The 25,021-nt window shown below is 48.3% G+C and overlaps 1 protein-coding gene across 10 annotated transcripts in view; it reads left to right on the top strand.

The window, feature by feature from the left end:
* Positions 1–25,021, top strand: part of PBRM1 (polybromo 1) — a 1,258,882-nt gene that overhangs the window by 231,851 nt on the left and 1,002,010 nt on the right. For all 10 annotated transcript variants that reach the window (XM_069643172.1, XM_069643175.1, XM_069643176.1 and 7 more), the window contains 2 exons: positions 9,239–9,327; positions 10,277–10,351. In XM_069643172.1, the coding sequence (XP_069499273.1) occupies positions 9,239–9,327; positions 10,277–10,351 (164 nt within the window). The remainder of the gene's footprint in view (positions 1–9,238; positions 9,328–10,276; positions 10,352–25,021) is intronic.

Raw genomic sequence — 25,021 nt, forward strand, 5'->3', positions numbered from 1 at the left:
GTCTTGTTTAAATAGCCACGTTTTCAGGGATTTCTTGAAGCCTGAGAACGTTTTCTCATTTTTGATGGGGAGGGGAAGAGTGTTCCAATATGTGGGTGCGAGGTATTGGAAACTACTGCCTCCTGCCTTGGTTGTCTTGTAGCGGGGGATGGCTAGGAGTAGTTGACTGTTAGATCTGAGGGGCCTCTTTGATACTTTTCTGGTGATGGCGTGGTTGAGATAGATGGGGACACAAGAGTGGATGCATTTGAATGTGACGCACAGGGCTTTGAATGTGACCCTGGCTTTGATGGGGAGCCAGTGATGGTTTCTTCTAATATTTGAGATGTGATCTGACTTCCTTAATCCAAGGACCGCCCGAAGGGCTTTATTTTGAATAAGCTGTAGTTTGTTTAGATTGGCTTTTGAGGTACCCAGGTAGAGTACGTTGCAGTAGTCGAGCCTGGATAAGATTAAAGCTCTTGCCAGCGTGATACAGTTGGTGGGTGTCAAGAATTGGCGACTGAGAGCAATAAGTTTTGCGGTGTAGGAGGTAGAGGAAGAGAGGGCGTTAATGTGCTTGGTCATGGTGAGGTTGGCATCTAGGTAGACACCTAGTGTTTTTACTTGTTTGAGTACTGATATGTTTGTGCCATCGATGTTGATGGATGAGTAATCAGCATGTAATGCTTCTATTTTGGATTGGGAGCCCACAATGAGAACCATATATTTTGTTGATAGTGTCGGTGTCTTGAGTGTAGTCTCCCGATAAAGGGATGAGGATCTGGGTGTCGTCTGCAAAGTTGGTGTAGATGACACCCATGTCGTCTAGCGCTGAGAAGAGGAGTTTAGTGTATGCATTGTATAATGTTGGTGCGAGACAGGAACCTTGCGGGACACCAATGGGTACTATGATGGGGTTGGCGGCTTCTTTACCTATGGCGACCCTGGAGGTGCGGTCAGCAAGAAAAGATTTGATCCAGGTAGTAGCTTCGGTAGAGAAGTTGAAGTCTTTCGCTAGTGTGGCGCACAGTTTGCTATGGTCTACTAAATCAAACGCTGCGGAGAGATCGAGTAGGAGGAGGATGCAGAGTTTTCCTGAGTCTCTGATGGTATCCATCTGGATTTTTAAGTCAAGGAGTGCCGTTTCTGTGCTATGGTTGGGGCGGAAGCCTGATTGCCTCGTGCCAAGGAGGTGGTTTTGTTCAAGGTGAGTTTGGACTTGGTTGTATGCTAATTTATCCAATATTTTGAGGAGAAATGGGACAGTTGTTATTGGCCTGTAATTAGTGGGCACAGTAGGGTCTAGGGTAGGTTTTTTCAGGAGAGGGGTGACCCAGGCTTCTTTGATGCTAGCTGATACTAGGTTAGTATTGAAGGATGCGTTCACGAAGTTGGTGATAATGGGGGTGAGGGTGTGGGCGCAGGATTTGACTACTGATGCGGGGACAGAATCTCCTTTGCAGTTGGAGGCTTTAAGTTTGGCGATGGTGTCAAACACTACATTTTGGGATACTGGTGTGAAGTGGACTGGGGAGCTGGTGAATTCCTGATGTGGTCGATTTAGATTAAGGAGGGCAGGTTTGTTGGCTAGTGATTGTTTTTTGGATGTGATTTTTATTTGGAGTAGTTCAATTTTGGCTGTTAGTGCGTCTTGAATAGTGGTGCACCATTCCTTGCTGGGGATGGTTGGGTTTATGGCTGGGGTAGGGTTTTCCAATTCTTTTAGAATGGCAAATAGTTCCTTGGTATCTGAGGTCGCATTGCTGATCCTATTATTATACGCATTAGATTTGTAGGTAATAGTAGCTGTTTTATAGGTTTTGTTTATTTCTTGGTAGGCTTTTTCTGCCTCTGCAGTAGGATGCTTTCTGTAGGCATGTTCACACGCGCGTTTGGTTCTTCTGAGGGCGATAAGATCATCATTAAACCAGAAGCTAGATCGCTTGTCTGAGCGTTTTGCCTTGGTGGTGAGCGGTGCTATAGCATTAATGGTTGCAGTGAGGCAGTTGTGATATATGTCTGCTGGGAGACAGGGGTTGTCACTAGTGATCGAGGTAGAATCTAGGATTTTTGAAAGAGGAGGCGTGAGGTTTTCTGGCGTGAGTTTGCGGGCCTTTCTAGTTTCATAGGTAATCATGGTTTTAGGTTTCTTTTGTGTGGGTTCGGAGGGATTGATTGTAAATACAATGTTATGGTGATCGGTCCAAGTAAGAGGGGAGATGGCCTCAATAGTAATGGGGGTATTAAGGGAGAGGATCCAGTCAAGAGTCCTGCCTTTGATATGTGTGGGTGCATTAACTAGTTGGCTGAAGCCCATGTCCTTCAGGGCGGAGTGAAGTGATTCTGCTTTGGCATCTTGGCTGTCATTGAAACCTATGTTAAGGTCACCCAGGATGATGTATTTTGAGCTAGGTTTTATTAGTGGAGCTAATAGCAACGGAATTTCAGTCTCTGGGTGGTTGTTGGGGCTAGGTGCTCTATAAATTACTATTAAATTAATCGTAGTTTTAGCATTTATGGGAAATTTTACGAGTAACGTTTCATACCCTTCAATACTTTCGATGGGACAAGATCTAAGCTGTAATTTAGTCTTGACTATTATAGCAACACCGCCTCCTTGTGAGTGGGTCCTATCTGTTCTAAATATGGTGTAGTCGGATGGGATTGCCAGAGTTAGTAGTGGACCTGATGCTTGATGGAGCCAGGACTCTGTGACTACTAGTATGTCGAGCTGTGATTCCATAATGAGGTCGTGAACTTCTATAGCATGCGCCCCTAAGGAGCGGGCATTGATAAGCGCTCCTTTAAAGGTGGATAGTAATTTATTGGGGGTGTCCGGGGCTGGTTTGGAAGTAGTGTTGGGTTTCTGGCTAGGAGTATGGTTTTGATGAGGGGGAAGTACTCTGGGCCTAATTTGTTTGGGAGGTGTGTGTTCATATTTGACTGGGTTGGGGTGGTTGAAAGTACGAGACCTTAATCGGAAGTGTCTTGCTGCACCTGTCACGGGGTTAGAGAATTTTTCAGTATGGCTGTGGTGAGGTGACTCTGCAGTGGGCAATACGTGTGAGATTGGATCAGGGCTGATAGCATGATGCTTGATGGTATTCAGATAGGTCCTAGGGGTAAGACTTGCGCTGTTTGGGAATGGGGGGAGTAGAGGGAAGGAACGGTGTAGGACATGGGATAGGGTGATGCCGGGGGCATGCCGGCTTGCTGAGACCGTTGTTATGGGGCCAGTAGCAGTGGCCCAAGCAGGGTGTGTGGTTGGGGAGAATGCAGAACGGGAACATGATGAGGGGCAAACAGGTTTGCATATTGGATTAGTGTCAGGGCGAGCTGCGACCATAAGGCACAGCGCTGGCTCCTCAAAGTGGTCTGTAGGTGACCCTGGGGCACAATACGGCAGTCTGATGTGGTCTGTAGGCGACCAAAGGGCACAATACAGCAGTCTAATGTGGTCTGTAGGCGACCAAAGGGCACAATACAGCAGTCTAATGTGGTCTGTAGGCGACCAAAGGGCACAATACAGCAGTCTAAAGTGGTCTGTAGGCGACCAAAGGTGTAACACTGGAAATGAGGCGAGAAGGCAGAGATCAGGTGAGCAAGAGGTGCTAGGCAGATATTGAAAAGCAAAGGCGAGAGGATAGAGCCCTGGGGAACACCACAAGTAGAAAGGGTGGTGGGGGAGAATGAGCACCCGGGAAGGGCGGTCAGTAAGGAAGTTGGTCAACCAATCCGGTGCCTGGCCTGCGAAACCAACTTGGAACCGCTTTGAGGATAGAATGCTTCGCCGTGTCAAAGGTGGAAGAGAGGTCAAGGAGATTGAGAACAGCAGGAAAGTTAGTCAAGATTTCAAGTAATTCTTCACAGGTGTTCAGGAAAGCAGTTTCCGAGCCTCTGGCTGCTCGGAATACAGATTGATGGCATGTAAACAACCAATAAGCTCAGTATTTTGGGTCAGTTGGGGGATGACCAACGTGTCCAGGAGTATCCCAAGGAATGGTGTAGTAGAGATAGGGCGGTAGTTGGCCGGCCACAAGGGGTTGGCAGAAGGCTTTTTTAGGATTGGGTGCACAAGAGTGCTTGAGAGAAGAAGGGAATGAGTCAGATGCTAGGGAGTGGTTGCAGGAGCCAGAGCGAGGGAGTTGTGGCCCTTAATGGTTCTAGAAGAACAAGGGGATACCTGTTTGGATGAGAACTTCATAGAGTTCTCTACTCTAGATAACTCCTCTGTTGTGATAGGTGTGAAGGAGGAGAAAGTGGGTAGGGGTAGAATTGAGGCCCAGGGGGACAGGGTGAGAGCGGGGTAGACGGAGAGGAAGAAGAGAGAGAGGTCAGAATGTCCTAAGTTTTAAAGGCGAAATGGGTGGCCAGTGCAGTACAGCGGGCCTGAGAAGAGAGAGGCAAGGTGGAGACTTCAGATGGATTGGCTAGTTCCTTGCAGATTTGAATAGTTCAGCTATAACGTTAGAGGCCTTAGAGATACGGGCCTGGATGTGAGCCCTTTTTCTTTGGAGCGGATAGAAAGACCGTATTGCCTTTGGAGTAGGCGACCTGCCAGTTCTCCATGGGAGGAGCGCGAGGTCGGCCACTTTCTTTCAGCAACTCTGCACTTACGTTTCAGAGTGGCTAGATAGGAGTTGTACCAGCTGTTCGGCTTGGAGGCAGATTTCAGGTGGCTCCTCATGACGGGGGCAAGAATGTCAAGAGTGTTAGTGATGGCAAAATGCAGATTGGAAAGTACAGAGCCAGTGGGAGAGTCGGGAGGAGGGGAAAGAGAAAGTATGAAGGTGGAGGCAAAGGCAGCAGCTGACACTCGTTTCAGCAGACGTATGTTTGCCAAGGAAGCTGCAGCGCTGGTGAAGGCTCAGACAGAGGGCTGAGAGGTCCCAGATGAGGAGAGAGTGGTCAGACCAGGAGAGAAGGGGTAGTAAGAGGGTTGGAGAGTGGGAGATCTGCGGGGATGAAGGCATCAAGATTGTGCCCAGGGAGAATAGCGAGGGGGACAGAGATATACAGAGAACACGGAAGAGTGAAGAGGCAAGAAAAGTGGGGTCCAGGTGGATGTTGAAATCTACATGGAGAACTTTAGGGGTCAGAAGAGAAGAGGTTAAGTCAGCACATTCCGAGAAGAAGATGGACACAGCGCTGCGGGGTCTGTAGATGGTGGCAAAGGTGAGATAGCGATTCAGAGAGATAAGCCAAGCTTTCAGACAAGGCTTTTAAAGAAGGAATAGGGCTGGGTGGGTATGAGAAACAAAGTGACCCATCCAGGGAAGAGGGCTACTCCGTGGCCAGTTTTGGAGAGGATCTTTTAGCCATCAGGGAGGAGGCAGTCAAAAGCAGTGACTGGGCTGGCATTGAACCACGTCTCAGTGAGGGCATCAAGTTCAAAGTCTTCAGGACGCAGATGTCAAATGTTTGACAGCAGATCGAGCATTCAGAGTGGCTAAGTGTAGCCGGTTACCACCTTTGAATGTTTTCTGAGGAGGGGTACATGTGTGTGGTACATCCAACAGAGGTGGTGAAGGAAGTGCAGATAGAGGAATGGGAAGTAGCAGGAGGAAGTTGATGGCTGGCAGGTTCCGGTTGAAGAGAAAAAGATTGGGTTGACGACCTTGTACCATGACAGTGTCATTATGATAGACATTAATGATGCACACCTTGAGGATGAGAAGTGCGCCAAAAGTACTTCCCATCTTGTGCCACCAGTAATGGGTGAAGAGGAGAAAGGGGAGAGTGTAGAGATCAGATGAGAGGTCCATAGGTCAGGAGAAGGGACAGAGAAGTGGATATGAGTGATAGTCTGTCTGGCAGTAGCACTAACGGAGGTGTCTGCAATAGGTAGGCCATGAGATCTTTTAAAAACTGTTTTCTTCCAGACTTCGTGCGAGAGGAGGGATAGTTGATAGAGTAGCAGTTAAAATAAATTGGGGGAATGGAGAGTGCCACTGAGGTGTCCGAACGAGGAATAGATGGGAGAGGCTGCCAATGCACGAGAGTCACCAGGCGGCCTAGCAGCTGAATGCTTTAGGCTCGCCTAGATTCAAATTTCCCCAAACGCACAACAATGCATCACACAATGGAAGATGCACAGATGTAAAGCAAACTTAGAGGGGAGTTATAAGGAAGCTCTAACGAGCAGTGGAAAACAAGCACTGAGTGAGTTCAAAGGAAGATGCACATAGTAGATCATCAACTGGAACAGTTTGTAGTAAGGCTTGAAGGAGAGGGAGCCTAGAGTCGGCGGCAATCAGGCAGAGGGTTGTAGTTCCGACCCATGGCGCTTACCAGTGAAGAGTAGAGGCAGGTAGCTCAAGGTCACCAAATGCAGAAGAACTGCAAGATTGGGCATTCTACCATATGGGCTGTGGGTATGTTACTTGAGTGCCGGCGGGAGTGTTCTTTCCAGCTCCAGACATGGCCATGCAGGGGCCTTAGCGAGGTCCTTGGTAGTTTGGCCAGCTCTCGCCTGCTGTCTCACCGATTGGCTTTAGAAGTGTAGATCAGCCGCACTGGCGGCGGCCCTTATTTGAGAAAGCATGGCCTTAATAGTAAACGGCCCCACTGGGCAATAGGACTGCAGTGGCAACTCAAAAAATGATGTTAGCAGCACATCATTTGAGGAAATTACCCCGATGGACTTCATAGCTCCAGCTGTAGCTGATGCATTTATTCCATCTGCGCTGTTTAATATTTTCACAGCCTGCCTAGAGCGCCCCGGTCACTGGGTAGCTTCCCCAGCACCTACTGGTCGTCAGCATCTTCCACCGGTGGTCCTTGCTGCTTTTGTTCTTCCTTCTTGCTGCTGCTTCGGGTTCCGCTCTCCCTGCTCGCGTTTGGGCAGGAGCTCAGCTGGCACAGGCAGCTTCAAATGCTTCTGCGAGGTCGGACACAATTTCCTCTTTGCTCTTGCCCCGCTGGAGCTCCTTTTGCTCCCACTTCACAAGGGAGGCTTCCCTCGGCTTGGGGATATCAGGCAACGTCCGGTCTCCTCCACGGGTCCCACCACAGCTGCCTCCAGACTCCCGGGTTTAGTGTTGATCTCTGCCCAAGTTCCCCTGGCCTCTCTCTCCACTTCATGTCTTCGCCTTTTATACTCCTGTGGTCCTTCAATAGGCTGCAGGTGTATTCCATTATTATTTTGCCTGACTCTGAGTAAGAGGACATGCCTGACCTTCATACCCTACAGGCATCTTCATCGTCCCAGTACCCAAGTGGTGAGAATGAGTGTTGGTCATTACTCTATTGCCTCTTCCTCGTCTCAGTACTGTCGGGTGTCTCAAGAGGGGAAGAAGAGGAGCTGACCTACAATAACCCATAACGGTCGGGGGAGGGTTAGGCTGGTTGTCATTAGGATACGGGGGATACCATGTCTCCCCTTCGGGTTGTGGCAACCTTGCCCTTCTCTTAATTAAATGAGGAGGGTTCCTAAGAGGGTTAAATGTGAGAACTCCCTCAGATTTTTCACAAATGGCATTTGTGGAGGAAGACTAAGGACATGGAGGGGGTGACTTTGTGGCCATCCCCTCTCACCTGCATCTCTTCCCCCCACACCCCCACAACCATAAGAGACAAAATAGACCCTGCTAGATTCCAAGTATACTACGAGGCTGGATTGGTAAGGGCGGGGCACAGCGGGAGGAAGGGCACCTTCCAAGAGAAAACCTGAAAGAGGCATTACAAGTGTACCATATCCCCCCGATATACTTATAACTGAAAGGTTCTTTAACCTATCTAGAATGGGGGAACAGCATTTCTCGACCCTGAACAGCATTTTATGAAGTGCTTAATAGCAGAAGAGGTTGAAGGATTCCATCTGAAAACGCTGCCTCCCGCCTGGATAGAGGCTACTTGCACACTCCTAACTCACAAACACAATGGGCAAGAGACCTTGAGATACAAGATGAATCTGATGGATGTGAAACGATGTATAAAACGGGCTGGACATCCACCATATCGATCCAATACAACATGCATAATAGTAGGCTCCCCTTTAGATGGCACCGCACTCCAAAGAGGCTAGCGCAAATGTACCCTAATGTGAGTCTGTATTGTTGGAGGAATTGTACTAATGTAAGTGATTATTGGCATATGTGCTGGGATTGTCCTCTGGTGCAACAATTCTGGGAAGAGGTCCTGGCTTGGATCACAGATATCGATGGCATCTCTAGGACGTTGTGCCCTCTGCTCTGCTAGTATTGTTTAGTCTTGAAGATCATGGGGACGGACATGTACTACTTTCTCAAATGCTGATGCTAGCGGCCAGAATGTGCCTCGCCACATTGGAAGAGTATCCACTTGCCAACGAGAAAGGAATGGATAACCAATGCATACAATATTTATGATTAGGAAAGCTTGAGAGCCCTGGTAATGGAGTCCTGCACCCATAATGGCATGGAATGCCTCAGTGTCTAATCAGGGACGTATGGATCAGTGAAAGCTCTACTGAATACCGGTGTTATCCCCTCAACAGACTCTGAACGAAAAAGCGAGCTGAGACATGGTCATAAGCTCGTAAAAGATTCTATGGGTACTACCACGTTAATGCTCTGAAACAATGTGTCCTTCCAAGCGGGTTAGGGTGGGAACAAGGTTGGGTAATGTAAGAGGGAGTGTTAAGAGTTCGTAGTTAACTTGCGGTTTGTGCTCCAGGGGATGAACCGTATGAGAACACTATGTGGGTAGTTTAGTGGAGCAGCAACGCTTATACTTAGATGGGGTGGGAGAGTGGTGAAGGGTTCAGTTAAGCATGCACACTGCACGTAACAATACAAGTTAGGCAGAACGTATACAAATACAGTTCATTACTTGGGCCTTACACTAACTCTTATTAATGAAAATATACAGGTAAGTAACACACTTAACATTTGCTACTATTTATGTACACATTCACCTCAGTGTGTTCTGCTTTGGGCACTAACACTTTACTTTTAAATACTGTTAGATCTATATTTCCCAATACCATAAGTGTTAAAGAACCATGTTTTGAGAGCTAATAGTTTTGAAGAAGGGAGATAATGAACACATTACAAAACCTTTTAAGTAAAGTACTAACTTTTAAAATGTCCTTCGCTAGCTAGAACAGCAGGGGTCTAGTGCAGTTCAAGTCACAGGTCCTAACTAAAGGTTTCAGGAGGCTCGGAGTCAGCAACTGACTCTTTAATTGGGAGTATTGAGTGCAGGATTTTGGTGGCACATAGCCTGCCTTTTCGATTTGTATTGCCTTCAGGTTGTTGTTTTATTTATTTTTAAGGAATAAAAGGGCCCAAGTGGACCGTCTCTCCGCAATCACCATGGCACTGCAGTACGGCTCAGAGAGCGAAGAAGATGCCAGTTCCTCCGGTAGGCATGCACCCATTTTTATTTGTTTCAGTTGTAAAACCTTGGAGCCCTTGTGCGTGTTTGCTGCAGTCAAGGTTGCAAAGTGTGATGGCTTTGGGGAATCAGGCTTTTGAACTGCAGGTTTCCCGTCAATGGTAAATGTAGTGCTGTAGTATTTAATCTGAGCATTATATTTTCACGTGTTTTTGCTGTTGCCTCTATTCTCGTCATGCAAGTGACACACACTCATTCCAAGCAATATTAGATTTTCTAATTGTTCTGTTTGTGAGTGGCTCAAGCTCCCAGTGGATCCTTTATTGGATGCCCACGTTGTCACTGTCCCAACACCAGGAGAGGTTAACATACATGCCTCTAAATTGAAATCTGCTCCATAGCAATATGATTTTTTGGATCAGAGAGGTAAAGACTGCCTTTTCTGACCATATCATTTTTAGTTTTCCGGGCTCACTGTGGGGCGGGGGGCTGTGTAGTATGGGAAAGGCAATTCAGTATCGGCACTCACTATGCCAAGCCTGTTTCTAGCATTACACGTACCAGATAGTGAGTAGCTTTGAAATGATTGATGGTAGCGGAGGTGGCACATTTTGTTGACCTGGGTAGCAGTGAACTTGTTTGTGGTAAGAGGCTCTCCACGATTGGTTTACTGGATGGGCCATCTTTGATCTTTGCCGGCATGGGTGATGGGTGACTACATTTGCTAAAATGTTTCTGGCCATGCTGGGTGGGCGTAGTTGGCAGCACCCAGTGTCCGTGGTTTTTGGGCTGGGTCTATTGCACGTGTTCACACCATAGCTAAATGTTTTTCAAATTGTTGCTTCTTTGAATTTGTTTGATGACCTTAAACTCATTTGCCTCTCAAAACACCCTGACTGACTCATGTTTTTTTCGCAACCAGAACTGCTTATTGCTGCTTCTAAAATTGCTGAATATTTTGTTGTTTCTTACACAGACAAACAAAAATCCTGGAAAAGCAACCGTGGAAATGTTTCCATGACTCTCCGAAGCCCACCAATGTCTAACATGGGTAGGTTTTCACAGGTGCTGGTTTCCAGTCTGCGCATGTCAGACCATGTTGGCAGTGTAATGCTTTGCTGCACGTCTACATTTTTGCAACCCTGGCAAGGAGGGGGCTGGCCTCTGACCCTTCTGATTGGCTATCTTGGAGATCTCACCAAGAAAGATGTTTGATTGTATATGGCATTTTGAAAATCTGAAATGTTTAATTCTTTCCTTATAAACCGTGAAAGTGAAACCAGATATTTATATTCTTTGGACTTTTAGTTACAGGGCTATAAAACATGATCAGTAGTGTCAGAACGCAGGAGGAACTGTACAGCTGAAGTGTCATTTCAGAGGTACAGCAACCCATCTAACTGTCAGAACCCGGAGATGTATAGACCTTCAGGAGATCAGCCCTTTTACAGGCTATTGCAATCGAAGGGGAAGCTTGACACTTACTACTAGCCAGGCTTGACCCTAAAGCAGATACGCGCCTCATAACCATGGCAAATGAAATCCATATTATGGCCATGGACCTTGCCACACACAGTATAAGAATGTTCTTGTTAGGCAAGATTGTTGGCAGTAGCCTTTGGGAGTGTACACCAACCTTGTCCTCCTGGCAATAGGTAACCCAACCTTTGGTATAAGTCTGTACTACAAAGGTTGGTAGTGTGGCTGAGCAGCCAGGCTTATGTCAAGAGGGGGTCAATGTGAGCAGTAGGGTTATTGCACTGAGATTCACAGTGACAAGTATTCAAATAAACTCTTACACTCAAGATGGCACACATGTTTCCTACACCCTGTGGTGACTTAAATAACTAGGACACTGTGGACATTAATATATCACTGCTACATTTAGAGCAATACTGACTATGGTGTCAAAGAAAAGGGTTTCAGAATAGAACAGAGTTTAAACAAATATTCTGAAGCAGGTAAGTAATTTTGAATCCCCCCCAGTGCAAAGTAGATTAACCCTTTCCTGGAGGAAAGGTAAAGCACAGAAGGGGGACTAAGTCTTTCAGGGAGCAAGGACAGCCAATGTTAATTGAACAAAGGTCTAGGTGAGCTGAAGCACTTCTTGCAGGTAAGGAAAAGACTTGCTTAATGTTTTAGTAGTCTTTGTAGATAAATCACTTTAGGGCCACAAGATGGGAGGCTTGTGAGGTGCAAAGCTTCAAGCTACTCTGCAAAGCAACCAAGACAAGTCTCAACTGAGAACTAGCAAGGCTACATGACAAGAGGTAAGTCCTCTTAACTTTACAGTACCTTTGCTTAGAAGCAAGTGGTTCCAGCTGACTTCTGTTCCTGTATAGCTCTGCAGATCCTTGGTTCCTGGGCCTCAGTCATGGAGACAAGAGGGAGGACGTCTGGGGACTTCTGCACTACAAATTGAAGGTCGGCGGTAGCAATGGGCAAACTTCAGATCAGCTGCACTTTGCGGTATCAGCTCCTCATGACTCTCGCAAATAGCACCTGTTAGGGAGAATTCTCAGAAATGTGCGAACTCCCTCTACCTTGGAGACCCCCCAGCAACTTTGCTGGATTTTGAGGACTTGATTTTTTTTAGCCTGAAGAGAGGGAGACCCTTTTTACCACACTGTCATGCATTTTAATGTGATTTCTTTACTCTGTTTCTTTTGGTTGTGGAGTCTGACAAACTCCATAGGCATCATCTTTTTACATTCTGTCACACAGCACCTTCAGTGCAGTGACACAGGGAAGTCTTTCAGATTGCCCAAAGGTTTGAATACCTTCTCTTGGTTAAACTACTGTTTCCAAGAGCAGTAAAGTGCAATTGATTGTACTTACATTTGTAACTTTTCTAGACCCAGCACACACTATCTTACAATAGTGTGCTGGAGGGGTTACCTAGTATCCCCTTTGTCTAGCTTCCCATGTAACATTTTTTGTTACCCTTTCCTCACTCAATGGCTGGTGGCAGTGGTTTTGTTGTAACTACCATGGTGTGCGTTTACTGCGGGCTGCGTTCGCAGCTGCAGTAATGCACCCAAGGGTGCCATATTTGACAAAAGGCCTGGTCTTCTTTTTCGCCATTTCTTTGTGAAAAGGTCCTTCTTGAGATTTACTCAGCGCGCCAAACCAGGTTTGGCCCCTTTGTCGTTTTGTCTTTGGCTTTACAATTGAAGCCGGCCTCTGGCTCCAGGGTGTCTGGGGTAGGCAGGAAGTGAGGGAGGTGCCCGAAACTCCCTGTGCTTAGTCTCCTAGGAGACCCAAATGCACTCTGTGATTGGCTGGCTCACTGTCCGGCAAGGACAGCCACCCTGCTGGGTGATTGACAGCTAGGCTGGAATGAATGGGAGAGTCTTTTGGCTTGGAAGGCAGAGTCGACCACTGGGCGAAGGAACCAGCGAATAACTTGAAGAGGACGCCTTCTGCAACTCCTGGACCATTGGTTTGCCCGGTGAAGCCCTGCTGCAGTGCTGCAATGCCAAGTTCACATCGACAGAGAAGCCCCTGCAAGGACGGCTTCTCCCTTTGAGTTGGTGGGACCAATCGACTCCAAAGTAAGCCACCTGGACATCCATCTCAGAGCTGGTTGAATTTCCACAGAGTTGCTGCTGGAAACCGTATAGCCAGGGAGAGGAACACCAAATTGTGTGTGTTGCTTTTAAGCTGGCCAAGAGCTACAGGAAGATCCTCCTCACTGACCGAGCCTAAGGCCCCTCAACAGAGTGCGGGACCACAGAAGCAAGGAAAGTCCATCTCGACAGCCAGGAACTGCGGTGTTGCTATTTGCGGTAGACGCAAGGAGCTGAAACACTGAACAGCCACTGAAAGTGAAGTTTGCCGGTTGCAAGTTTTGACCGTCCCAGTGCAGTGCAGTGCAGGAGTCCCCCGACGTCCTCCCTCTTGTCCCAGCGACTGAAGCCCAGGAAGAGTGAGACCTGCAGAGCTGCACAGGAACAGGAGTCATCTGCTGCATATTTTATTCATCTTTGAAGGTACTGTACAAAGTCTGAGATAACTTATCTCTTGATGTAGCGTTGCTTGCATCTTCTACTACTCACAAGTCTAATCAGCTTGTGGCCCAACATTTGATTCTTCTTTTCTTCAAAGACTTATTGTGCAAATACTTTTCCATTTACCTAGCAGAGGTGCTTCATCCCATATAAGACTTTGGCCCATTAACTTTGGCTAAGCCTATTGTATTGAATGACTCTTTCTGGGGGAATCCAAAAATATTTACCTGATTTAAGAATATTTGTGGTCTCTTGTATGTTCTAAATAATCTTTTCCTTTGACGTCTTACACCATGATCCTAAATGCAACAGTGATATGTTAATGTCCCCAGCATCCTAGCAATTGAAGTCACCTGAGGGTGTAGGTAGTGTCTGTGGGCCATCCCAAAAGGGCATCTACTGATTTAGAGATATTAAGAGTGTGTCTTTGTGTGTTACTATTATATTGCTCCCTTCTGAAGAAGGCGTATTCTAACTGACTGATGAATTAATAGTTTATTCAAGAAACCTTGAGTGTAAGAGTTTATTTGAATACTTGTAACTGTAAATCTCTGTGTAACTCAACTACAGCTCACATTGACCCCTCTTGACATACGCCTGGCTGCTCAACACACTACCTAAACTGTGTAGTACAAGTTTATACCAAAGGTTTGGTTTCCTATACCTGTAGTCCGAGTTGTTTGTAGTGTTCCCAGAGGGTACTGCATACAAACGTTGCCCAACACCCTTCAAGTTGTAGGAAAACCTGGAGAGGTCAATTATTTGGTGTATTAGGCAATCCTAAGGAGTCCCCGGGGGTCTTTCACACCAACCGCCTAAAGGCCTAGGTCTCTAGACCAGAACTGGGAGCTTCTGCTCAAGAGGAGGAGGGGAGTGAACCTCTGCCTGACCTCCTCAGGGGACAATCTTTAGATGGAAAGATAGGAGTTAATCTCTCTTCTGATCTGACACTGGAACAACAGGAGAAGTGCAAAATTCTGTTAAATCAGGTTGCCCCTCTGTTTTCACACTTATCAGGCTTGACCCCTTGGGGGCCAGCATGAGATTCTCACTGGTGACTGTTTACCTGTTAAAAGCAGAGGTTACAGAATGTCAGACCATGTAAGAACCCATATAAAGGAAGAGGGCAACAAGATGCTTGACCTCGGGGTAATAGAGCCCTCTACTAGTCCATGGTCCAGCCCAGGTGTGCTTGTACCAAAGGTAGGACCCACGGGGTTGAGATTCTGTGTGGACTATAGAGCCCTTACTGCAGTCACCAAGACTGATGCCCACCCTTTACCCAGGACAGATGAGCTGGTGGACAAGCTTGGTTCATCCAAGTACCTCAGTACATTTGACCTAGCCTCAGGCTATTGGCAAATAGCTCTGCCAGACCATGCCAAGGAGAAAACTGCATTTTCTTTTTTTTTTTGTTTTAATTTATTTTCTGACATCAAAGAAGACATCAATCTTAAAAAGCAATAACATATTTACAAAATTATATACAAATTCACAGAAACATCAAAATCAATAGTATCTATAGAAATGAAACCCACCCTAACCCGCAGTTCACATCTCGTTGCCTACAAAATCTAATTCAATACAGTTCCAAAAATCTCCCCCATATCTCTTGAAACAAACCATGTTTGCCTTGTCTCCTATATAAATGTTCCTCCATAGCTGCCAAATCTCGCATTTCACTTGGCCACATTTCTTTTTCTAATGTAGCAACAGATTTCCAATTCCTAAGGATCATTTTCTTACCCACTGCAGCCCCTCTAAATGACCATTTTTTTTGGCACTGAGATAGGTCATCCAAATTGGAGTCATTCCCCAGAATTAACGTCTCGAAATTAAAATCAATGGTCACTTCCAGGATTTCTACACAAATTTTAGACATCACTCCAAAACCCACGAACCTTCACACAATCCCACAGCATATGTTCCATCGTACCATTATCCTGAACACATGCCCAACATTCTGGACCATCATTTAAACCTCTCCTCCATAATTTTTCCGGGGCCAATAGACCCTATTCAGGATCTTAATTCGTCTTGTCCGTTCAGTCAAACCCAAGGAACACAGTTTGACATTCTCACACATCTTTGTCCAACTTTCCACAGCAATGTCCACACCAATTCTCCGACCCCATTCAATTCTTGGTGAATCATTGCCTTTATATTTGAGTAGAATCTGCCTGTACACCCTGCTCGCTAGTCCGCCCTCATTCATCAAAGATTTCCTTGTAAGAAATTCCAGATTCAGACTATTTTGAAAATCAATCACACCCACAGCCAACTGCATTTTCAACCCCAGGGGGCCTCTGCCAGTTTAAGGTTATTCCCTTTGGACTAAATAATGCACCTGCTACATTCCAAAGGATGGTGAATCATGTTCTGAATGGGATGGCGGACTTCTGCATGGCATACTTGGATGACATTGCAGTGTTCAGCCCTATTTGGAAAGTGAATGTTGAACACCTGGGATATGTATTGCAGGCTCTTGAGCAGGCCAATCTGACCATAAAGGCAAGTAAATGTCAAATTGGTCAGAGTAAAGTGGTCTACCTGCACATGAGGTAGGAGGTGAAATAAGGCAATTGCCTAGGTACAAGCTGTACAGGACTGGGCCACCCTTACAACTCAAAAGCAAGTGAGAGCCTTTCTAGGTATCATAGGTTACTATAGGAACTTCATTGACAACTATGGGACCATAGCTTCTCCCTTAAATGCGATCTCTCCAAGACGGTCAGGTGGAATTAGCAGTGCACTAAGGCATTTGAAGGGCTTAAGCAAGCCCTTTGATAAGCTCCATTCGTAATAGCTCCTGACTACAGCCAATCCTTTTGTTGTACAGACAGATGCTTCCAATACAGGTATAGGTGCAGTTCTGAGTCAGCTGGATGATAAGGGCAGGGAACACCCAATCTGCTTCATCAGTAGGAAACTGAAGGAACCTGAAAGATGGTGGGCAACCATAGAATGTGAATGTTCTGCCATTGTGTGGTCTTTGAAGAAGTTTAGACCATAATTGTATGGATCTACTTTTGTGATTCAAACAGACCACCAACCCTTGAGATGGTTAATGCAGATTAAGGGGGAAAATCCTAAACTGTTAAAATGGTCAATCTACCTACAGGGGTTTGATTTTACCATTGAACACAGGTCAGGGTGTGTTAGGCAGAATTGCATGCATACCCTCTGGGACCACTACACACAATTAGGACTAGAGGTGTTAGCCAAACCAACCTTTGGTATAAGTCTATACCACACAGTTTCTGGTAGCGAGCTGAGCAGCCAGGCTTATTTCAAGAGTGAATGTGAGTAAAAGCAGTGGCTGCGAACTCTCAAGTGGTTAGTAACCACTGAACAGGTTATCAGGCCTTGTTCTGTCGAGAGAGGGGCGCCTGCTACCTTTGCAAACTAAATTTCAAGGAACCTGGGATTGGTAACCCTAGGTCTCCTGGGGGCAACCAGACGTGGTCTCCCTCTCACTGTGCTTAGAGAGGCATCAGCTTCACCTCACTGATGATCCCCAACAAGGGTGAAACACGTGTATGGGGTTGCTGGTGGTACTCTCGTTCAGGTTGGAATTGCCATTGCATTTCGGTGCTGGACTGCCCCTGGGCAGGACAAAGACTGATATGCAAATGGATATTTCCCATCTGTGAAAGGCACAGTGAGTAAAAGCAGTGGCTGCGAACTCTCAAGTGGTTAGTAACCACTGAACAGGTTATCAGGCCTTGTTCTGTCGAGAGAGGGGCGCCCGCTACCTTTGCAAACTGAGCTGTAATGATGTTACACAGAAGACTTTCAATCACAGTGGTTCAAGTAGACATTTATACTCAAGGTTTCTTGGTAAAACACTTAATTTATTACGCAATCATTTATAAAACAATTCACTAGTAGAAGACAACTTAATATTATATACCAATACACTTCAATACAAAACTAAGATTTTGAGACAGTTTGAGCTCACCTGAAGTAGGAGCAAAATGGCAGTTCAGTTACTTAGCATTGAGCAAAAGGGACAAAAGTAGAATAGATCACATATACTTATTAAACAGTGCAAATAGTTTCAGTTCACCAGAGGAGTTCAGTTCAAGTCAATCGGCCAGGCCAAAGTCAATGGGCTAGTGTTCTGGATAGGAAAGAGCAGTTCTGGTATCAAAGGGTAAAGTCTTTGCAAAAGTTCTCAGAAGTAGTTTAGGCAAAAAAGAAACATTGTGGGGTCACAAGCTGATTCGACCTGTAAGTTGGGAAATGTTTCACAAACTTTCACTGCAAGAGTGGCGTTCTCTCAATTGTGTTGGCACAGTACCATAGTATGAAGAAACAAATGCAGCTGAAGTCGTTGGTTCCTGGCAGTTCCTGCAGATCTCACTTTACCTGAGCCTCAGTCGTGGAGACAAGTGGGTGGATGTCGGAGGACTCCTGCACTGCACAGGATCATTGAAAAGGCAAACAAGCTGGAGTCACTTAATTTCCAGTAGCTGTAGATTCAAGCACACAAGCTGGTATCCCTCTCCCCGGTTAATCCTAACCAGCCTTGAGAATGGTGTCCAGGTGGTTTACCAGTTGATTGGTCCCACAAAAGGAAGAAGTCGTCCTTGAAGGGGCGTCTGTCGAGATGAACTTGGCAATTTGGACCTGCAGCAGGGCTTCACCGGGCAAACCAACGGTCCTGGAGTTGGTGCAGCCGTCCTCTTCCAGCTCTTCTTCGGTTCTTATGTTCCAGTGGTCGACTCTGCTTTCCAGTCCAAGAGACTCGCCTTTTAAATAGTTTTCTCCCATTCATTCCAGCCTGGCTGCCACTCACCCAGCAGGGTGGCTGTCCTTGCCAGACAGTCAGCCAGCCAATCAAGCCAGAGTGCATTTGGGTCTCCAAGGAGACTAAGGGTATTACCCAAATTGACCTTCTGCACAATTGACCTTTTATATTATTTTAGTTATTTTATATATGTATTGGGTTGGTTTGGATTATAAATAATTAAGGGGATTGGGTGGGGGGTTGTGGGGAGTTTTGGATTGGTTAGGGGTTGTGGGGGCGGGGGGGTTCTCCCCTCCGCATACATGTCCTAATTGACCATCTAAATTAGGTAAATTCTCCCGAGGTCAATTGTGAAAAGGTCAATTAGTATACAACCAAACTAAGCACAGGGATAAACTGTTTCCCAGAGAATGTAATGTGAAATTGACTTTACTAGTCTTTCCAAATTCCTCGACCCAGCACATCCTATCTTACAATAGAGTGCTGGAGGGGTTACATAGTATCCCCTGTGTCTGAATACTCATGCAGCAGTCAAATGCTACCCTTTCCTATTGAAAAGGCTGGTGGCAGTGGGTTTACAATGAACTACCATGATTTTTCCCGACAGCGAACACCGGTAGCTTAAAATCACAGGAGCCATGTTTTTCAAGATGGCGCCTTAAGCCCCTTTGTTTAAACAGGTCCCGGTCTTCTTTTTTCGCCATTTCTTTTTGGAAAGGTTCTTCTAGTGTTTGTCTCTGCGCGCCAAACCAGGTTTGGTCCCTTTGTTTGTGTGCTTTTTGCATGTTTCAAGACTGAAGACCGACTCTGGCTCCAGGTTGTCTGGCGGGGGCAGGAAGTGAGATAGGTGCCCGAAACTCCCTGTGCTTAGTCTCCTAGGAGACCCAAATGTACTGTACGTCAAGGACAGCCACACTGCTGGGCGACTGACAGCTAGGCTGGAATGTATGGGAGAAACCTGAATAAAAGGTGAGGCTTTTGGCTTGGAAGGCAGAGCCGACCACTGGACGAAGGAACTGAAGAAGAACTTGAAGAGGACGCCTGCTGCAACTCCTGGACCGTTGGTTTGCCCGGTGAAGCCCTGCTGCTGTGCTGAAACTCCAAATTCGTATTGACGACGAAACCCCGGCAAGGACGACTTCTCCCTTTGTGTTGGTGGGACCAATCAAGTCCAAAGTAAGCCACCTGGACATCTTCTCAGAACTGGTTGAATTTCACAGAGTTGCTGCTGGAAACTGAATAGCCTGGGAGAGGAACATCCGATTGTGTGCGTTGCTTTTAAGTTGGCCAAGAGCTCCAGGAAGATCCTCCGGACTCGCAGGAAGCAGGTCTGACAGAGCCTGAGCCCCCTTAACAGAGTGCAGAGTTTATTTGTGTGTTGCTTTTATATTGCTCCCTTCTGAAGCAGGCTTATTCTAACTGAATGATACATTAATAATTGTTTATTCAATAAACCCTGTGTGCAAGTGTTTATTTGAATGCTTGTCACTGTGAATCTCTGTGTAACTCACCTAGAGCTCACATTGACCCCTCTTGAGAAGAGCCTGGCTGCTCAACACTACCAACCTATGTAGTACAGACTTGTACCAAAGGTTGGGTTCCTATTGCCAGGAGGTCAGGGTTGTTGTAGTGCACCCAAAGAGTACTGCATACAATCTTGCCTAACAGCACCACAGCGGTTCTCAGATACCACTATGGACTTTGCTTGCATCTGGGGTCCAGCACTCTGTTGAGGGGGCTCAGGCTTGAGCAGTCCTGCTTCTTGGGAGTCCGGAGGATCTTCCTGGAGCTCGGGTCCGACTTAAAGACACTCGCTCGATTCTGGTGTTCCTCTCCCTGACTCTTCGGTTCCAGCAGTAACTGCAGTGGAAATACAACCAGCTTCGAGAGAATGTCCAGCTGGCTTACTTTGGAGTTGATTGGTCCCACCAACTCAAGAGGAGAAGTCGTCCTTGCAGGGCTTCTCTAGTCGAGGCGAATTCGGAGCTTCAGCACAGCAGCAGGGCTTCACTGAGCAAACCAACGGTCCAGGAGTTGCAGCAGGCGTCTCTTCCAAGTTCTTCTTTGGATGCCTTCGTCCAGTGGTAGGCTCTGCCTTACAAGCCAAAAAGTCTTGCCTTTTATGCAGGTTTCTCCCATTCATTCCAGCCTAGCTGTCAGTCACCCAGCAGCACGGCTGTCCTTGCCGGACCGACAGCCGGCCAATCACCTAAGAGTGCATTCCTGTCTCCTAGGAGACTAAGCATAGGGAGTTTTGTGTACCTCCCTCGCTTCCTGCCCCTGCTGGACACCTGGAGCCATTGGCGGGCTTCACTCGTGAATCCCGCCAAAGGCAAAACTAACAAAGGGACCAAACCTAGTTTCGCGTGCAGGGTAAATATGAAGGACCTTTCCACAACGAAATGCCAAAAAAAAAAGATTGGGGCCATTTTGACAAAAATGGCACCCTTGGGTGCCTTACTGCAGCTGCGAACGCAGCCCGCGGTAAAAGCACACCACGGTAGTTAAAAGTAAACACTGCCACCAGCCATTCATCGAGGAAAGGGTAACATTGACAAAGGGGATAATAAGAAACCCCTCCAGCACCCTATTGTAAGATAGTGTGTGCTGGGTCTAGAAAGTTACAAATGTAAGTAAGTCAGTCAATTTCACCGCACTGCTCTTGGAAACAGATTATTCAAGAGCAGGTATTTAAACCTTTGGGAAATCTGGACGACTTCCCTGTGCCACTGCACTGGGGGTGCTGTGTGACACAATGTAAAGATGATGCCCATGGAGTTTGTCGGACTCCATACTTAACAAAGAAAAACAGAGTCCAAATCACAGAAAAATACATGAGAGCGTGGGAAAAAGGGTCTCACTCTCTCCAGGTTAGACATTAAAAGTCACGAAGTCCAGCAAAAGAGCTGGGGGGTCTTTAAGGTAGAGAGGAATTAGCACATTTCTGAGAATTCTGCCTAACACTTTTGACTTGTTATCTATTTTGTTTAACTTTTTCGTTTTACACAATGCATCTTCCAATGCAGTGCAATGGGGATACTTTTGCATGACCCTAGACCTACACTCAAATGATTTTTTTGTTACTTTTATTCTGCCTGTAGACTTTCTGGTGGCTGCTGTTGCATTTTTACCATTTGTACTGTAGTTGTATGTAGTTAGCTCTCTTGGGGTACCGCGCTTGGCTGCCAACTGTGGCTAGTTCCCTAACATGGCCGTGCCACCAGGTGTTTTCGCTTGTTCTTTGGCCATTTTGATCTTTAGGCTTCTTCCTGCCTTGCCAGGTCAGGAATGTCCTTTTATGGTCATGCATTTGCCCAGGAAAGCATTGCTTTTCGCTGGCTAGTACAGGCCATGTGTGTTGAAAGCCAGGAAGTGGGTTGTGTCCTGAATCAAGGTTTCTCCTCGAATCTCAATTAACATTTCTCTGAAACCCTGTGGCAGCGAAGGGAGAGGAGCGGCTGATCAAGCTGGCAACATGCAGCGAGATGCGCTGCAGCATGAAGAGAGTAGAAACGCTTCACAGCTGCAGGAAAAATATTTCAGCATCCCTCAGCACTGAATAGCAGCACCGCTGAAATAGCACTGTGATAGAACTGATTCCTGCTATGTAGCAGTCCCGGGTTCAATTCCCCTTCAAGGGCTCTGGGTAAAGTGTATCTAAATTTATGAAATGACATATACAACACGACAAAAGCATGGGGAAATAAAATAAAACATTCTTTCATGAAGCAAGAGGAACAGGGAGCCGTCCCTACCATATACCCATTCTCCAGCATGGGGTCTGGTATGGATTCACATGCTCATGAATATTCCCCGTCGTCAGGCTGGGAATCCTCGGTAAAGAAAAAACCAGTATCAGTTTCGTTTCTGATCTGTCTTTCGTAGTAGTAACCAATCACTGATCTCTGCGTCATACTGACCACAGCCAATGACTGCCCTCTACCTAAGCACCGCCTCTGGCAGCCATCTTCAGATTTTTACCGCACGTTCATGTGTTGGGATCCTCGTGCTATTGCTCTCGAGCGTTAGTGCTATTTTTTCACGTTTTTTCTCAAAAAGTCAAAAGAGCCTCAAGCTCCACCGACTCTCCATCCGATCAATGGGGACCCGTGTCGGGTTCGTCTGCGCCCCTCAAGGGTGAAGATTTCGTCGAGCTACGCTTTTGGAGGACTCCAGAAGTTTCTCAGGCCCGGACATGGCCCAGGAGAAGGGAAGCTCGACGCCCGGAAAGCTGTTCAGGATCTGCCCTGGATGCCAGCTGCAGAACGCCTTTAAGGAGGACGAACACTCCTTTTGTCTCTACTGCTTACATGAGGACAAGACGCACGTGGAGAAGGACTGTGCGTTTTGCGGCAATATGTCGGAGCGGACCATGAAGGACCGCCATCAACGTCTCGCCAACTGGCTGGAAGGGAAGAGCCCGTCAGGCGAGAAGAAGAGGAAGAAATCCGAGCGGTCTTCTAAGACCTTTGAGGACGCCCCGGCGACGGGGGTCCAACACAAGGCCAAGCACCGCGAATCCGCTGGCACCGGGAGCGCCGAACGGTCGGGCTCTACGGGCGCTAGGCAGGGCGCACCCTCCCCGGCACCTTCAGCCACGAGCCAACGCTCTGGGTCGGGTAAGAGGAAGGGCGAGCACCCGGCGAAGCTCCTGGAGAGGCCCCGGTCGAGCTCGAAGGCCCCATCGGAGGGGGAGCGAGGCAGTGTCCCCCCCCCCTCACGGATAAGGCGGTGAGCGCACCTAAGGTGGTGAAGGCCTTAATCCATCCGGCCAAGCCCTCTATCGATACTGTCGCGGCGGCCCTGGCTCAGCCTGTAGAGGCTACACCAGTGGTGGCGACCTCGGGGCTCAGAGTCTCCCTGCCACCTCGGAGGGAGTCCTCTTTTGTGCCCATCGATAGGACCCCCGTGAAATCCCCGGCGGGGAAGAAAAAGGGGGGGCAGGGCGTCGTCGTAGATTCGGCCTCAACCTCGGAGGAGGAGCTGATTGAGGTCTTAAGCCACGGCCTTGGCGTGGAAGAAGACCGGCCCGTCGGGATGGATCCCGACGCAGGTGACTACGACATCGGCGAGGGTGCCGACGGGGCCCCTGATCGCCCGTCAGATTCCCCTCTGCCAGCGCCGCAAGACAACTCGGCGGCCATTTTGTTGGCTATACAGTCCTTATGTTCAGAGATAAGGACGAGACTACCGTTGCCGACGGAGGAACCTCTCCCGTCGGGGGATCCGGGACCTTCTGGTGCTCCCCCGCCCAAGAAAAGAAGGATTCACCCTCCACCTCCTTTTCAGCCGTCGCGCCCCGTCCAGCCCTCCTCCCCGTCCACCCGAGGGGATGATACGGGGACTGACACGGCAGCGACGGGTACGGACGACGAGGTATACGACGAGGATCTACCGTCGTCACCTCCCACCAGGGCTTCTCCGCCCGACGAGATTGGATCGTTCCACTCCATGAATGCCAGGGCATCCGAGCTTTTCCAACTCTGCCCTGAGGAGAAGAAAAAGGAAGGATTCCTTTATCAACGGCGCGAGGCCAAGAGGAAGACGGTCCTCGCGGTGCCTCTACTGGACGACATTTGGGATGAGGGCCTCGCCCTCCTCAAGAACCCTTCCACGACGCCAGCTAGAAGGGACCGGTACGAGAAGAAGTACCGGGTCCCGGACGCGGCCCCCCTGTGCCTCCGGGCGCAGCCTACCCCGGACTCTGTCGTCTCCGCGGCGGCCAGGAAGAAAGCGGGGGGGGGGTGCGGCCTCCACATCGACTTCCCCACCGGACGGCGAGGGAAAGAAATTGGACGCTATGGGACGCAGGGTCATCTCGTCTGCAGCGACGACGATTAAAGCGGCCAACGCCTTGGCTATCGTGGCCCGCTACGACAGGGAGCTATGGTACAAACTGGCTCCCCTGCTGGACTTCCTACCAGAAGACAAGAGGGCGGATGCCCTGGAGATCCTACAGGAAGGTGAGGTGGCGTCGGACCACGCCATCACTATTGCGACGGACATCGCCGACACTGGGTTTCGCCAGTTGGGCAACGGCGTGTGCCTGAGGCGGCGTGGATGGCTCAAGGCTACGGACTTCCATCAAGACGTACAGACCAGAGTCCTGGACATGCCGTTCGATGGGAACAACCTGTTTGGGAAAACAGTGGACGATTCCCTTCAGGCCATTAAAGCGGACACTGAGACGGCCCGGGCCCTTGGGGTTCTGCAGCAACGACGGACGCCCTTTCGGAGCAGCGGAGGCAAGGGCGCCTCCAAAGGTTCCGGCGGCGGTTTCTCCACCTACCGTCAAGCGGCCCGCTCGTCGTCTCAGGAGGCTTACAGAGGACGAGGCAAGTCTGGCGGACCCCGCCGTCGTCGCCAAGGAGGTCAAGGCGGCAAAGCCTCGTCGGAACAGGATTGAACCGGCCGTGGGGTCGGGCCCCCACCGAAGCACCCCGGTGGGAGGCCGGCTGGCGAGCTTCGTCAGCGTGTGGGAGTCCATCTCCACCGACCGTTGGGTGCTGGACGCCTTAGCCCGGGGCCACGCGCTCGAGTTTCAAAGAAGGTGCCCGCGCGTCCCCCCTGTGGCCAGGAAAGAGCTTCACATCCCTCAGCTTCTCCTGGAGGTAAAGGCGATGCTCAGGAAGGGCGCCATCGAACTCGTCCCAAAGAGGCTTCGGGGCTCCGGAGTTTACTCGAGATACTTCCTCGTGAAGAAGAAGACGGGAGGATGGCGCCCCATCCTAGACCTGCGACGTCTGAACAAGTTCATCAAGGCGCAGAAGTTCCGGATGGTCACCCTCCAGCACGTCCTGGGGCAGCTGGAGGAAGGAGACTTCCTGTCGTCGTTGGATTTGGAGGATGCCTACTTCCATATTCCCATCCTAAAGGGGCACCGAAAATTCCTCAGGTTTGTGGTCCAAGGGCGTCACTACCAGTTCAAAGCCCTCCCCTTTGGACTACGGTCGGCACC

Source organism: Ambystoma mexicanum, chromosome 2p, assembly GCF_040938575.1.
Source record: "Ambystoma mexicanum isolate Mex_15411 chromosome 2p, UKY_AmexF1_1, whole genome shotgun sequence".
Taxonomy (NCBI): Eukaryota; Metazoa; Chordata; class Amphibia; order Caudata; family Ambystomatidae; genus Ambystoma; species Ambystoma mexicanum.